Consider the following 15,049-nt stretch of genomic DNA (forward strand, 5'->3'; position numbering starts at 1 on the left):
CCTGCTAGACAGATATCTTAAACTTGTGAATACTTCATACACTGTTGTATAATTTGCAAATGGAAAACACACACAACACTTTAAATATGTAAATACTGTAGTGTACTACAAAAACTTGTTAGTTTGCTACCTCTTAAGTCTTCTCATTGACCCTACCTATTGTATAATCTCTTTCAAACCTGTACTGAATATAAAGCTCTGGAATTATCTATGTAATCTCAACTTCTTTGAAGTCCTCTGCACCCCCTAAAAAAAATATCTGCTGAAAAAGTTTAAGCCCAATCAGACTCCTAATTAAATAAAAAACAAATAAAAAATCAGCACCAGGCCAAGCCACAAGACAAAGTTAGATTATGAATAACCCATGTATAGGAAAAATAACCTTCAAATTATCAGTTAAACAGTTTTTTTAAATAACTAGAAATATAAAATGAAGTTGGTGGCACTAACTTCATTTTAAATGTAAGACTATTTCTTAAGAACACCGCATGTTCAAACATTAGTCTGAACTTTTTTTTTTTTACTTGAATGTACCATCATAGTCCAGTTTTCTCGCTCTTATAAAAAATGCACAAAGTATTTTTCTTAACTGCCAAGATGAGAAAGAATACAACTGTATAACAGTACAAGACCACAATGTTACAGTAAATCAATAAACAGTATGGCATTAAACTCTCTGGCAAGTGTTACATTTTTAAGTCAAAAATTTGTCAAAAAAGTATATTTCTTTCATGCTGATCTTAAATTTAGCAGGAAGCAGTAGTAGTTTTTAAACACAAAAATGTTGGCTATTTAGACACTTAAAAAACAAGTGAAAACCCAAAGTGTTCTGAATGTCCAGGCACAGTCCAAGATGTACAAAATAAATAATGCACAGAAATATACCTTGGCACACATTTTCTATCCAAATGAACATCAGTCACTAGAACAAATAAAAACTGACATAAATGTCAGAAAGTGTACTAATTGGTTCAATACAGAAGCAATGGAATGGCCACAGTCAAGTCAAAGTTTCAGTGAAAAGCTGTGTTTTTGTCCATGGGCTGATGTCATACTAATGGTGAACAGCATTCTCAGCGAACTGGCTTAACCAAAGGCAGATACCACTAGAAAAATAAAATAAAAAGAAGCATTACGATTTAACTACAAGTACAGTATGGATTTTTTAAATTAACAGTTCTGCAACTATGTATTATCAGGTTTCTGGCTCAAGATGAATCAAGTACTTGCACATTACATGTAGTCACTCTTACCATATCCAGTTACATAACTGATGGAAAGTAATACATATAGCCTATGAAAGGAACAACCTGCATTTTTCCATCAGTCATTCAAAACATTCCTGAACTTTTCTAATGCTTTTGAATGCAATACCATATCATGGAAACTGCAGTAAGCACCTTTCAATTAATCTTCAAAAAAAAAAAAAAGCATTGGATCTCTAAGCCATTTATAAGAACTGTTCTACCTCTTAAACTTTACTAATTCCATGATGCAAAGTTAGTTTCTCCTTCCTATATGATAAATATGTACTCTGTCTCTCTAAAGATACAAAAATGTATATGGGCAGCTGGTTGAATGACTGGCTACATCAATGTCTGTGTGGTCAACACTATTTAGTCGAATTACACAGATGGTCGACAGTTGTGCAAGCTCAACAATCCCCATGTAGGGTAATATTCCCTTTCCCTGGGGATTGTGTGATCTTGGAGTTAGTATAATTAGCAGGAGGTGTGGAGGTGCAGGGAAGAGGCTGGTTTATGACCACTCTTGGGTAATCCCCAAAGCATGCATAGAATGTGTCGATGTTCTCTGTTTCAATGTTCAGAAGTCACTATTCTGGTAGCTGGTCATTCGATCAGATGTCATACATTTATTTACAAGTCATATTTTGTTTTGCTTTTTTTTTTTTTTAAGACTGATAACATTAATACATGACTAAGATTGCATGCAAACCTTCTGCTACTTAGGCTCTTAAGTCTGCTTCTACAATGCACAGAACATACTGCCACTTGTCATACTGTAGTCATTACAGAGGTGACCCTTCACTGGAATGACCACAATACCTACTTGACTTGACAATGCAGCACTCAATAAATTTCTGCCTCAACCAAACCATACCTCAGTATATGCTGAGCAATATAGCATGGTGGTTGCCCGCCACCACCACAAAAATTGCCAATTTTAGCAATAAAAAGATGTATTCTTATGTGTCTATGCAAATACAGTGTAGTGTTTTGTATTTTATGTATACCATGCTGTTGTAATGAAGTGCAGGAGGATGCTAACACTTTAAGAGATGACATCAGGAATGGGACTGTGAGTAACTGCAGTTAAAGAGGACAGAGAGTGAAAGTGAGTGAGTGAGAGAGGAGGGGGGCACCAAGAGAAAGCCAAGGGGTTTCTGGAAATACCTGTGGAAAGGAAACAGGATCCAAGGCTACAGTGTCAGCTCTGAAACGGAGGAAGTCCAAGAATTTGGAGTACAATGTATACATAGAGAGAAAAGTACAGTTGTGTACACCTACCATAAATGTAGATGTTCGAGTGTCTTCACTGTTGCAGTCATAACTGTAGGGTGCTCCTGCCGGCAGGCAGCCCGAGGTCGGCCAGAATCCCAAAGTCTGGGTCTGGCGTCGGCTGTACAAGCCAGTACCCTGACGTCAGTACGCTCTGGTACATAGCCCTCAGCCGACGCCATCTTCTCCAGCCTTTCTTGCCCTAGATGTCAGAAGTCCCTAATAAATCATAAATGAATCCCACTAGGAAACACAAATACACCACAAAAAAGAGAAAAAGAGGGGATAGGAGGGAGGGAAACACTGACTGCAACAGTGAAGACACTCGAACATCTACATTTATGGTAGGTGTACACAACTGTACTATGTTCATCGTGTTTCACTGTTGCAGTCATAACTGTAGGGTGGAATCCCAAAGCAGTGAAAAAAGGGGAGGTTTAGACAGAAGAAGGGGCAGCAAGAAGACCCTGCAAAACAGCAGAGGCAAAGCCTGCCCTGGTCTTAGAATACAAAGGGAGATTGTAGTGCTTGGAAAAAGTATGCACAGAACTCCAAGTGGCAGCTTCCAAGATATCCTTGGTAGGAACTCCCCTGAGAAAAGCTGTAGAAGTAGCAGCTGCTCTAGTAGAATGACTTCTCACAGTACCTGGAAATTGTTTCCCATGATGAGTGTAACAAAATCTTATTCCATAAGAAATCCATTTGGAAATAGTTTGTTTGGAAAGAGCCTTTCTAAGAGAACTGGAGGCAAAAGAAACAAACAATTGGTTAGATTTTCTGAACTCTTTAGTCTTGTCCAAATAAAATCGTAACTGTCTGTGCACGTCCAAGGAATGCAAAATCCTTTCCCCTTTATTCTGAGGATTAGGAAAGAAGGTAGGAAGGTGAATTGTTTGATTCAAAGCCACTTTCGAAATCACCTTAGGCATGAAAGTAGGATTGGTCCTCAAGGATACTCTGTCCTGGTGGAAAATAAGGTATGGTTCCACAGCCATGAGAGCTTGCAACTCTGAGACCCTTCTGGCAGAAGTCAAAGCTAACAAAAGAACTGTCTTCCAAGATAAAAATTTAATATCTGAAGATGCAGCAGGCTCAAAAGGAGGCAAAGTAAGTTTTTCTAAAACATAATTAAGATCCCAAGCAGGAACAGGAGGGGTTCTGGGAGGCCTTAAATTCTTAGCCCCTCTCAAGAATCGTCTCACCAAAGGATGAGAAAAAATAGGGGGATCAGTATTGAAATGAGCAGAAATAGCAGAAGCATGAATCTTAATGGAAGAAAAGGAAAGTCCATTAGACAAAAGATCCGAAAGGTAGAGCAAAATAGAAGAGAGATCAGGTACCAGAGGGTCCAAGCCTCGGTCCTGCATCCAAATGCAAAATCTCTTCCATTTAGAGGCATTGGATTTCCTAGTGCTAGGTCGTCTAGCTTCCAAAAGAACATCCAAAACTTGTTTGGGAAGGCTAGAAGAGATCAAATTCCTTTGAAGAGCCAAGCTGCCAGACAAAGGGTCTTGAGATTGGAATGTAGCAACTGACCCTGATGCTGGGACAGAAGAGAAGGGTTCAGAGGGAGAATCCAAGGAGGCTCCAAGAACACGTGCTTTAAAGTTGGATACCAAAACTGTCGAGGCCAATTTGGAGCAATCAAGATGAGAAACGTGGGCTTGTCCTGTTTTATCTTTAGTAAAATCCGAGGAAGAGGAGGGAAGGCATATCCCGAAAGGTTTCTCCAGCTGAAGGACAGGGCATCCACTTTCCAAGCTGTTTTGTGGAATGACCTGGTGCAAAAGAGAGGCAGCTGATGATTGAGATGGGATGCAAACAGATCTATCTGGGGGCATCCCCAAACTGCAGTAATCCTGTTGAATAAGTAGGTGTCTAGCATCCATTCGTGAGGATCTAAAATGTTCCTGCTTAGGCTGTCCGCTAAGAGATTCTGTTCTCCTGGTATGAATTGGGCCTGGAGATGTAGATTCAGATTTAGAGCTGTGTCCCATAAAGCCATAGCTAGTCTGCAAAGGGGGTACGAATGAGAACCCCCCTGCTTGTTTATGTACCACATGACTGTGGTGTTGTCTGTGCAAATCAAAAGAGGTCCTGGATGCAAAAGATTCTTGAAGGCTAGAAGAGCATTTTGAACTGCCAACATTTCCTTCAGATTGATGTGCCAGTGAAGATGATCCTTTGTCCAGGTTCCCTGCTGGCAATTGCCTAGAAAATGTGCTCCCAAGCATAATCCGAGGCGTCCGTGGTTATGATTTGAGAAGGTTGAGGAAGACGGAAAGGCTTTCCTTCATTTAACGCACACACCCTGGACCACCAAAGAACTCCTTCTGGAGGCAGGGGATCAGAGGAATCAGAGTGTCCAGATCGTGGTAATGCTGCGACCATACACTTTTCAGATACCATTGAAGCTTTCTCATATGAAGCCTTGCATTTGGAATCAACAGAATGCAGGAAGCCATGTAGCCCAGTGCCTGCAGGAATTTCCTTGCAGTGAGCTGAGGTAGAGTTGCCAAAGTTTTGAAAATTGAAGCCAGCTGTATTTGTTTTTCTGTAGTGAGGAAGGCCCTTTGTAAGGTTGTATTTAAGAGGGCTCCCAGAAATACCATTTGTTGAGAAGGGATCAAATGTGACTTTTGTGTTCACTGAAAATCCCAGTAGGAGGAGAAGACGTTGAACAAAATCCAGATGTTGAAGTAAAAGATCCTTGCTGTCTGCCTGAATAAGGCAGTCGTCCAAACAGGGGTAAATCTGAATCCCCTGCAGTCTGCAATAAGCCACTACTGGTGCCAGGCACTTGGTAAAGACTCTGGGCAGTAGATAAACCAAAGGGCAGTACAGAGAATTGAAAGTGTCTCGAACCTGCCTTGAACCTGAGGAATTTCCTGCGTTCCTGCCTGATGGGAATGTGTAAATAAGCTTCCTTTAGATCCAACGTCACCATCCAGGCGTCCTGAGAGAGCATTGGAATCAGCTGCTGCAGAGTAAGCATCTTGAATTTTGGAATTTCCAAAAAGGTGTTTAACACAGAAAGGTCCAGAATAGGTCTCCATGAGCTTTGCTTTCTTGGAACCAGAAACAGTCTTGAATAAAAACCTTTTCCCATCTCTAAGAGTGGAACAGGCTCTATGGCTCTCATGGCCAGAAGAGCATCCACTTGATTTAAGGCCTCTGACCATTGATGTTTTGGCAGATCTGGCCAACCGAAAGCCCTTCGCAAGGTAAGAAAGTGGAATTTGTAGCCTTTTAAAATCACGTCCAATACCCATTTGTCCTGGGTAATATGAGTCCAATTTCTGTAAAAAAGAGAAAGTTTTCCTCCGAGAGGGGCATCCAGGTAAAGAGGTCCTGTAGCCCAACCGATAGAGTCATTGAGTTTGCTTTCTTTGAGATTGGGATCTGTCTTCTCCCCTTCTAGGTGAAGAAGCAGTCCATTGTCTCGATCTGTAGGAGGCCTGAGCTTGGCCACGACCTCTGGAGCGTCTATATCTTCCCCTTTGAGGCCTGTCAGACGTGGGAAAGGACCAAATTTTGGAGGGCCAATTCCTGGAAAATCTAGGAGGCTGAACTTGCAAGAAATCTTTCACAGTTTGCATAGATTTTGCCTTTTCTTCCATCTTTTTAATAACCTCCTCAGCCTTAGATCCAAAAAGAACATCATGCTGAACAGGGGCATCTAATAATTTAGCCTTAACCTGTTCAGGTAAACTTTGCTCACGAAGCCAAGCATGTCTCCTGATAACAGTACCAGAGGCTGCGGCCCTGCAAGAAGCATCCAAAGCATCAAAACCACAATGTAAGCTAGGTTTGTTCAGTTGTTCAGTTGCATGCAATACATCCTGTAGTTCCTTATCTTCTGCACATGCAGGAAGGGAGGCAAGCTTTAAACATATGAAACTGGCAATTTAAAGCCCTAACAGAAAGGGTAGCAGAAGTATATACCTTTTTACCCCACCTGTCCAAGGCACGAGAATCCTTCTCAGAGGGAATAGGATTCTTAGAAGAAGCAACTTTAGCAGCCTTAGAGCCCTGAGATATAGTTTCAGGATCTGCAGAAGGATTCTTAAACAAGAACAAATGAGACTCAGGAACCCTATAAAAAGTACAGTTTTGTACCTACCATAAATGTAGATGTCCGAACAGGAATGCATCTGCAGTCCCCCACAAATGTTGTGTCCTCGCCAGCAGCAGCCCTGGCTCGACAGTTCAAAGTCAAAGTCTGGTCTGGCCTCGTCAAGGTGCACTTCACCCGGCGTCCTTAGCTTCAGTTTTTCGAATTATAAAGGCATCCAATAGCGCCAGCCATTTTCCTGTTTCTTGCCCCAGTCCAGATGCCCCCTCACGGGCCAGCAAATCAAAATTTTTCTAAATGCCAATGTTTCCAAATAGTAGAATGCAAACACAAAAATAAATATACATGTATGTACATACTAACAAATAAATCCTATTAGAAGGGCCTAGACCCTATAAATACCCTAGGGCTACCCAGGGGAAGCCCACAGAGGGAAGGAGGGTAGTATCTTGACTCCTGTTCGGGACATCACATTTATGGTAGGTACCATGGTAGTACAAACTGTACAAAGGATGCATCTGCAGTCACTAAATAGGTGAAATATAAGAATAGGGGAGGAGGAAGAAGAAATTATGGTGCAGTTGGGATGGAATAATGGTGGGCAGTGGATCCCTTGGCAACAGAGTATAAAGCTAAGCTAATGTTGGCACGAGTATGCCTTATGCTTATAATGTTCATGCAGCCTATGTGTCCTTGGTAGCCAGAAAAGAGCCTCCTTGTTGGTAGAGCCCTTAGCCAGCTGTGGATGAGGCTTCTGTGGCTAGGGGTTGCTTTCCTTGGTAGTTCTAACAGAATCTGATTCCATTTCCTATCTGATTGAATTGTCTTGAAGTGCTGTTCCTTCCCTGTTGCATAGTTGGTCAGAAGCTGGTCAGCCCTTCCTTGCCCATTGCCCTGTCAGGTAAGCGCTATGCCATCTATACATATGCAGTTGATCCCAAGTAGCTTCTGTGTCTTGGGAAGTAGGCAGAAGTAGGTGCCCGGCCTGGTTTGGATTGGGATGGAAGTAGGTAGTGGCATAAATGATTTATTTGTTCTCATGGACCTCCTTGATTCGAGAAAAGATTGGATTGGGTTGCCATTAATTAAAGTATCTTGATGGAACCCTTAAAAGGGTTGTACTGCCATTGCAGCCTGTAGCTCAGAAACCCTTCTTGTTGAGGTAATTGCCTGCTGAAAAGTAGAGGGTGTCAATTTTTTTGAAGATCTGCTCCATGCTCTTATGTTTGTACGGGGGAGTTTACGTTTTGGTTCTCTCAGAAACTCCCTGAGTGGTTTCCTCTTGGTTTCCTCACAGAGACATCGAAGCTGTATTGTGCAGAAATAGCTGATGTATCTTGATGGAGGGCCGGACAGAGCTGTATGGGTATTCTGCAGGATGCTCCAGGATGTTGGCAATGATAGGACACGCATCACCCACCTTTTGGTAATATCTTTTTCCCTTTTCAGTATTCCAACCTTGATGATTCCTTCTTGTTGAAATTCTGCCAGTTCCTTCTTTGTCTTTTAACCCTTTCTTCTAAATTCTTGTTAGTTGCTCTTATGGCTTCAAGGATAATGTGTCTTTAACTTTTTGGGATAAATCTGGGGTGTGCCTGCTCTATGTTTCCAGGCAGTCAGCTGCAGAGTTTCCACATCTTTCCCCGGTAGGTACTCCTCAGTAATGGGTACCAATTTTGTCTTGGCAGCAAGTAATGGGTAGAGATGTCCACTGTTGGCGTTCCTGCTATCAGAATGTAGCTTGATGCCTTCTTGAGGAGGGTGGGAATGCATATGCTGTCAGGCCTTTCCAGAATTCATAGCACCTTGTGCATCAAAGGAAGAAGTGGGAATGCGATATGCTGTCAGCCTTCTGAGCTGGTGATTGGCCGGTCTGAGTAAATAGGTCTATTTGTGTGGGTCCCCATTTCCTATTTTTCTTGAGTGAAGATTGAGGGTGTATCATTCGTTAGCATGTCCGGTAGTTCCCCTCGTGATGTCTGCTAGAATGTTTTCTTTTAATATACAAATATTGCTTGTAACTGCCGGGAGCATAGCTCAAGCCAATGCTTGGTTGTGAGTGCCATCCGGCATAGAATCCAGAATGAGTGCCATGTGTTTGTATGTGTACCCACAGGACTGTGGTGTTGTCTGTCCTTATCATGCTTTGCCCTTCTTCCTTATCATCAACTGAAATGTACCATTGCTGGTTTGTGATTCAGCATTTCCTTCATCTTTGCTTTGATTTTGCAGCTGATCTGTCTGAAATCAGCTGATGTATGCACTTGTCCACTTGTGGGCTTATCGGTCTGAGGCCCATCTGAGATCTGTTGCTTGGTTGTTACTGTGGTTGTTTGGAATGGCTGGGTTGGACAAACATGCCTGACTGGATGCCTGAACTCTTGTTTCAGGCTCTTGGCTGGTATTGTTTTGGTTTCTAGGCATAAGCTGGGAGACCATTGATTAACCCAATTTGTTTTGCATAGCTTTCTCATGGTATTTCTGGTCTAGGGACCTCCCTGTGTTGAGACCATAAATTCTTCAGGGTATACTGTGTATTTCTCAAGTTTATTTCATGCCAAGAAGTAGAGGAAGTTAGAGAGAGGATGCTGCCAAGAGGAATGCCATTAGAATTACTTCTGTTTGTTCTGCCCTGAAGGTTATTCTTTGGGATGAGGTCAGTGTGAATTTTTCTCTTTGATGTTTTTGCAGGGCTTACCAGTAAACAAATGACTGTTTGTTAAATAAAATGTTTGTTTTGTGGTTCTTCTTGGGGCAATGATGGTTGTATGTCCGATATATTGAGATTCCTGACCTGCAGTGGGCATTATACTGATCGGCTTTTTAAATGAACACTCTGGGCTGTTTAGATCGTCCAGGGGCAATGCTGGGAGGAATGCTCAAGTTTGGCAAAGAAATCTGAGAAATTATCTTCATTTTCTTGGTGGTAATATTAGCAGGCGGTATATGCCTGTCAGATCTGGATCACAGGCATTCTCCTTGCCCAGCATAGGAAGCTGCTGGAGGTAACTCAGCCCATTGAATTTTGGAACAATGTTCAGCACGGACAGGTCGAGAATATAATAGGCCACCAGTCAATTCTTGGTATAGAGAATAGTCTGGAGTCTTCTGTAAACCCTTGTTCCATAGATGGTACCTGGTAACCTGTTCCACTTTGCTAACCTTTTCCAATGTTTTTCGACTTTTTTCTTTTGGTGTTTTTTAGGTTTCTGTCTTTTCTTTTTTCTGAATTAAATATGGAAATGAAACGCCAGCCTTAGTCTATAGTTGCAAAATCCACTTGTCTCTTGTGATGTAGTGCCAGTTCTTTGGTTTTAAGGCTAACTGAAAATAAGGCAGGGTGCTTCTATTTTTTCCTGGTGGAGCATTTGCCCCCTGGTGCTGATTGTCCTGTTACGTGTCACTGTAGTTGTTGTGCGCTAGTGGTTGTTTTACCTTGCCGTGCGCGTCCCTGTTGTTACCTTCCTTGCCATTGATTTTCTGTAGGCACTCTCCTCTCCTGCCATTTCTGTGTCTTTAGAGGAGTGTGAGGACCTATTTTTGGCCCTGTGTCCTGCTAAACCTGGGAGGAACCTTGCCTGCTGGAACTCTTGGTTTGTACACCTGTTGAAAATCTTTCATTTCTTTGTGAGCAGTTGAGGCCTCTGAATCCAATAAACTCTTGGAGGCCATAGCTGGCATTTATCTTTGACTTGTTAACATGAGACGGACAAGACCTGTTCTTTTGTTTTTTGCATGCCTGAGCAGAACATGGCTTCAACCATGCAATCTAAAAGCCTCCAGTGCATCACTTTTCAATTTAAAGAATGGTTCTGCTGAGCTGTTATGTTATGCACCATTAACATTTCAACTATGCCTGTCTAAAGAGACTGTGCAGGACAGTTTCTTAGTCAACTGATCATTCATAAACTCATGGCCTTGGATCATATAGTTAACTGAGTACAATGCCTAGCTGTATTGGAGTATATGTTATTATACATTTTTACCCCTAATCTTACAAGGACCAGAATTTTAGAGGAGAAGGATCAGGTTTAAAACTGAGGTCGAGCTTCTGCCTGGGAGATAGTAGAGATAGTCACAAGGAGCTGCAAGCAGAGGTGTATGAATGGTGATGTGTGTCCGGGACCCTGTAAAACCTATCGGTAGGCGAGACCCTTTCTACTGAGTCAGGGCTTATTGCAGAAAGCTAGTGGGAGATCATCATCTACAGCAGGAAGGCCTGGGTATACTTTGAAGGCCTATGTTGTACCCTGTGCAACCTGCATGTAGCCTTTTCCTTGAATCTGAGGCATCTCTTGCATCTATCATTGGAATTGCTCTGCCATGGCTAAACTCTCATGAACCAAAGGGAAATTCCTCTGGTGGAATTCTAAGGAATCGGAAAGGCATGATAAGATTCTTCATAAGTAGAAGTGCCATTGAATGGTCTGTTCCTGGCATAAGTCTGGATTGTCTGTATGAGGACAAAGTCAGAGGCTCTGGAAAAGGGCTCTTTCTGGAGCAGATTTGGTCTCTTCGATCTGGTTGAATTAGGATCCTTATTAAAGAGATGAGATCCTCTGCTTGGAGCATTCAGAAGAGATCTCTGGCCACAGAGAGGGGGGCTTCTGGCTCCGGGACTCTGAGAGGGGGCTCTTTAGCCCTGGACCAGAAGGGGCCCCCTTGCAAAGGAGATTGGAGGCCTTTCACATGGCAGGGTTGAAACATCCAAAGGGATGGTGACCGGGAAAGGGAATGACCATTAACAGGTTGAATTTCCAGTAGCAATTCAACCAGGTTGAAAGGGGATATGGCTGGTCATGGAGGGCTCTGAAGTAGTCGGCAGGGGGCCGGTTTCGTAAAACCGAGAGTGTCGGGCACGCCAAAGGACGCGGAAGGATAGTTTGTTGAAACATCAGTTCGGCGTTTTTCTTTGCGTTCTTAAGTCGGGGTGTTCGGAGGCCCAAGCGGCGTATATAAAGCCGGCTGGGGCAAAAACATTTTTAGCAAACTCCGACCGAGCCGAACGCCAGCGTCGGTTGAAAACCGACTTTCGCCTTTGCGTCTGTGGTCTGGGCTAAGTTAACAGTAAGCAGTAAGGAAATCTGAATGATGTGTTTTCCAACCGCAAAACTGTTCAAAAATCTTTCGGCTGAGCAAGGTTTCCCAAGAGTCCGGCCCAACTTCACAAGCTAATACAGCTGACGAGTAGTAGGGCCAGTCCCCAACGGGTCTGGGCTTAAGCTAAAGAAGTCTGCTTGAGCCTGTGACAAGAAAGAACACGGAAAATGAAATCGACTGATGCTGGCGCTGAGAAGAACTGCAGGGCTGGCCAAAGAAAGAGAAGTCGCTGGGTAAGCGAATGGGCCCAGACTTTGGAATCCCGCCGACCGAAGGGCCGCCTGGCGACACCGGGCGCCATTTTGTCAGAACCAGCTTTTGGACCTTGAGCGCAATCCTATCAGGCTTAGAGGGAGCAGGAGGCAAGGAGTCAGGATTCAAATTAGCCTCGAAAAGCATCATCCACAATGTCAAGAACAGGAGGGATAGCCAAAGGCCCATGTTGAGGAAGAAGAAGGAATTCTCTAAGCCTCTTCTTGGAAGCAGAATAATCCTGACCTTCCCAATGAAAATGTTCCCTCATCTCATGTAAGGTTTCCCAAAAGAAAATCTTCAGGCGGAGAGGCAGAGGGCAAGGAGTCCTCAGCATCCGAATCCTCATAAGGAGGAAAAGAATATTCCTGATCGGAGGAAGAGACAGAAGATATAGAAGCCTGGTCAGAGGAATCCATAGGAACATCCTGTCGAGGCCTTTTCTCAGGGGGGGGGTGAGAACCCCTAATCATAGTAAGCAAATCTTCAGCCATCCTTAACAATTGCTTCTGTGTCCTGGGAGTAGATTCAGAAGTAGCTTGAGCAGGAGCTTTGGACTTAACAGGAGTCTTTGTCTTTGCCTTTGAAATAGTGATGTGAGTAGGCCTGAATACCCCCTCAGAAGCCGGTACCTGCACAGCGGTTCCGGACCCATCCGAGGGGGCGACGTCCAAAGGTCCTGCAGCAGACAAAATAGAAGGCCTTGATGGCTCCCCATGGGAGTCCGTATCGGCCATCGGTTCAGAAGTGGCGGACGACAGGGGCAGCAAAAGCGCCACACTGACAGCCGAACCGGACGCTGGCTCCAGCTGCAACGAGTCCTGTTTGGACCTCGGAGGCCTGTCCTTGTCTTTGCGCTTCATTTGAATTCCGGTAGTATCCGACGACATTCTATAATTGAAGCGTCTGCCAAAGTAATTCAGAGCCCAGTCGTACCTGCGTTTGTTAGTACGAGAATTAAACCTGGCACAGAACCGACAACAAGAAACGTTGTGGTCAGGGCCTAAGCAAGGTAGACAGTAAGAGTGGAAATCTTTATGAGGTATTTGTTTCCCACACGTAATACAATTATTAACTTTTTCTGACATCGGAGGAACAAGAAAAAGATTCCCCAACGGGGTACTTAGCTTTGAGAAGGGAAGTAAGAACTTTGGACCGACAACAACCAAAAACGCTGTTCAAAAATCGCCAACCAACGACTTGCGAGCTGCTTTCCACCGCACGGCAAGAAAGACTGGAGAAGATAGCGTCGGCTGAGGCCTATGTACCAGAGCGTACTGACGTCAGGGTACTGGCTTGTACAGCCGACGCTGGACCCAGACTTTGGGATTCTGGCCGACCTCGGGCTGCCTGCCGGCAGGAGCACCCTACAGTTATGACTGCAACAGTGAAACACGATGAACATCAGCATTACCCTGGTAATGAAGATTGTACATGAAGTGAAGTTTAACACAGACTACTTTTTCTGCCAGACAGACTTCTATGTTTAATGTAAATAGTACCCCAAAGACTTATTCTCATACCCACAACTAGTATTTCATTTTGTTGGTAAAGTCTGTTTGGCATTTTGTGTTCTCAGGTATCTGCTGCTTACTTTCTGAAATCAAGGATACAACAGGCAGTTAAAACTGCAGACTTGCAATTATCCTGCAGTTTGATTCCATCTGTCATGATTCATTAAGCCAATAAATTCCCCCTAACAAGATGGACTTTTTTATGCAATGGACTGTGGTTCTGTTAACTATGAGCAGTTAAATGCATCTGTTTAATCCTGAAGTCCAGAGGTGTCTCAATGTTTCCTCCCAAAAGGTGCCAAGTTTTTTCATGTAGATGTGCTGGGGACAATGGACATCAGTCTCAAGAATGGCTACCACACAGCAGTTGTTGCAGACAAAAGCTACCACTGTCAAAGCAAATCAATGACCCAATCATGAGTTGTGCCTCCACCATTAAACTGAGAAGAAAATTTGGAAAGAAATCTCTGCTTTTGAGCATACTGCCAACCAGGAAGTATGGGATGGGGCCAGCTGCTGCTGGATACTTGCAGCTCAGCTTAGCTTGGATCCCTTTCATGCCTTTATGGGCATGTCAAACACTGGCTATAATTATTTTTATAAACTGAAAAAGCTTTTGTTTCCCTAAACACCAGGTCATAGCCAAGCCCAAGCTCTTATACTGCATTAGTGGATTTTTTTAAAAAGTAAAACAGTAAATCAAAGTTAAATTACTGTATAATATAACATTGTGATTGAACCGTGAGGATCATAACAGTTAAGAAACTATGACTGAAGTAATTCCACACATCTCCCAAATTTCTTAACTTCCCTGCATGTTCAGCAGTTCAACTCACTATCTTCCTTTAAACACAAATTAGATGACTGGATGGGTATCTACAAAATTAAAATGATTGACAGATATGGCCTCCTGAAAAAGGAGCTGCTTCCTGAGGGGGGTACTGGCAAGGAGAGAATGGTCACGAGGCAAAGTAGCCTTGGAACATCTATGAAACTGTGAATTGTTACTTTGTTACTGACACACTGAAACAAGCTTTGTCACAACAATTAGAAAATGGTTATGCCAATTTGACCCCCAGGATGCTGAAAGCTTTGAAAATGTGTACAAACACGTATTGCATAAAATGATGGGAAAAGCAATGGTTAAAAAAAGTGAGTTTTTCCGTATATCTCATGTTTTAAATAAGGGAAGCGGGAACATACTGCTAAATACCTATTGGTAATGAATAACCAGTGTGTATATCCAACTGATAATATGATAAGGGATTTGGATAATTGCACAGAATGTACTTCCATAATGACTAAGAAAAGAAATAATTGAGGGATTTACAACTTCAATAATATTAATATAACAGAAGTACATATGGGATTGTTCAACAAGGGGTTTACTTTTCTAAAGGGCCAATATTAGACTGGTACTTCTTCTCTTTCGGCTATTCCCATTAGGTGTTGCCACAACGGATCATGTGTTTCCATTTCTTCCTGTCCTCTGCATCTTGCTCTGTCGCACCAACCACCTGCATGTCCTTTCACCACATCCATAAACCTTACCTTAGGCCTTCCTCTTTTCCTCTTACCTGGCAGCTCCA

General features: G+C 43.0%; 1 protein-coding gene across 2 annotated transcripts in view; it reads right to left on the reverse strand.

The window, feature by feature from the left end:
• Positions 1-499: 499 nt before the first annotated feature.
• LOC122807704 (uncharacterized protein HI_0077-like) overlaps positions 500-15,049 on the reverse strand; it is a 731,990-nt gene continuing 717,440 nt past the window's right edge. For both annotated transcript variants that reach the window (XM_044078675.1, XM_044078674.1), the window contains exon 12: positions 500-1,106. In XM_044078675.1, coding sequence (XP_043934610.1) covers positions 1,074-1,106 — 33 coding nt within the window. In that variant the 3' untranslated portion in view covers positions 500-1,073. The remainder of the gene's footprint in view (positions 1,107-15,049) is intronic.

This window comes from Protopterus annectens, chromosome 7.part1 (assembly GCF_019279795.1).
Source record: "Protopterus annectens isolate FY-2018-M chromosome 7.part1, PAN1.0, whole genome shotgun sequence".
NCBI lineage: Eukaryota > Metazoa > Chordata > Ceratodontiformes > Protopteridae > Protopterus > Protopterus annectens.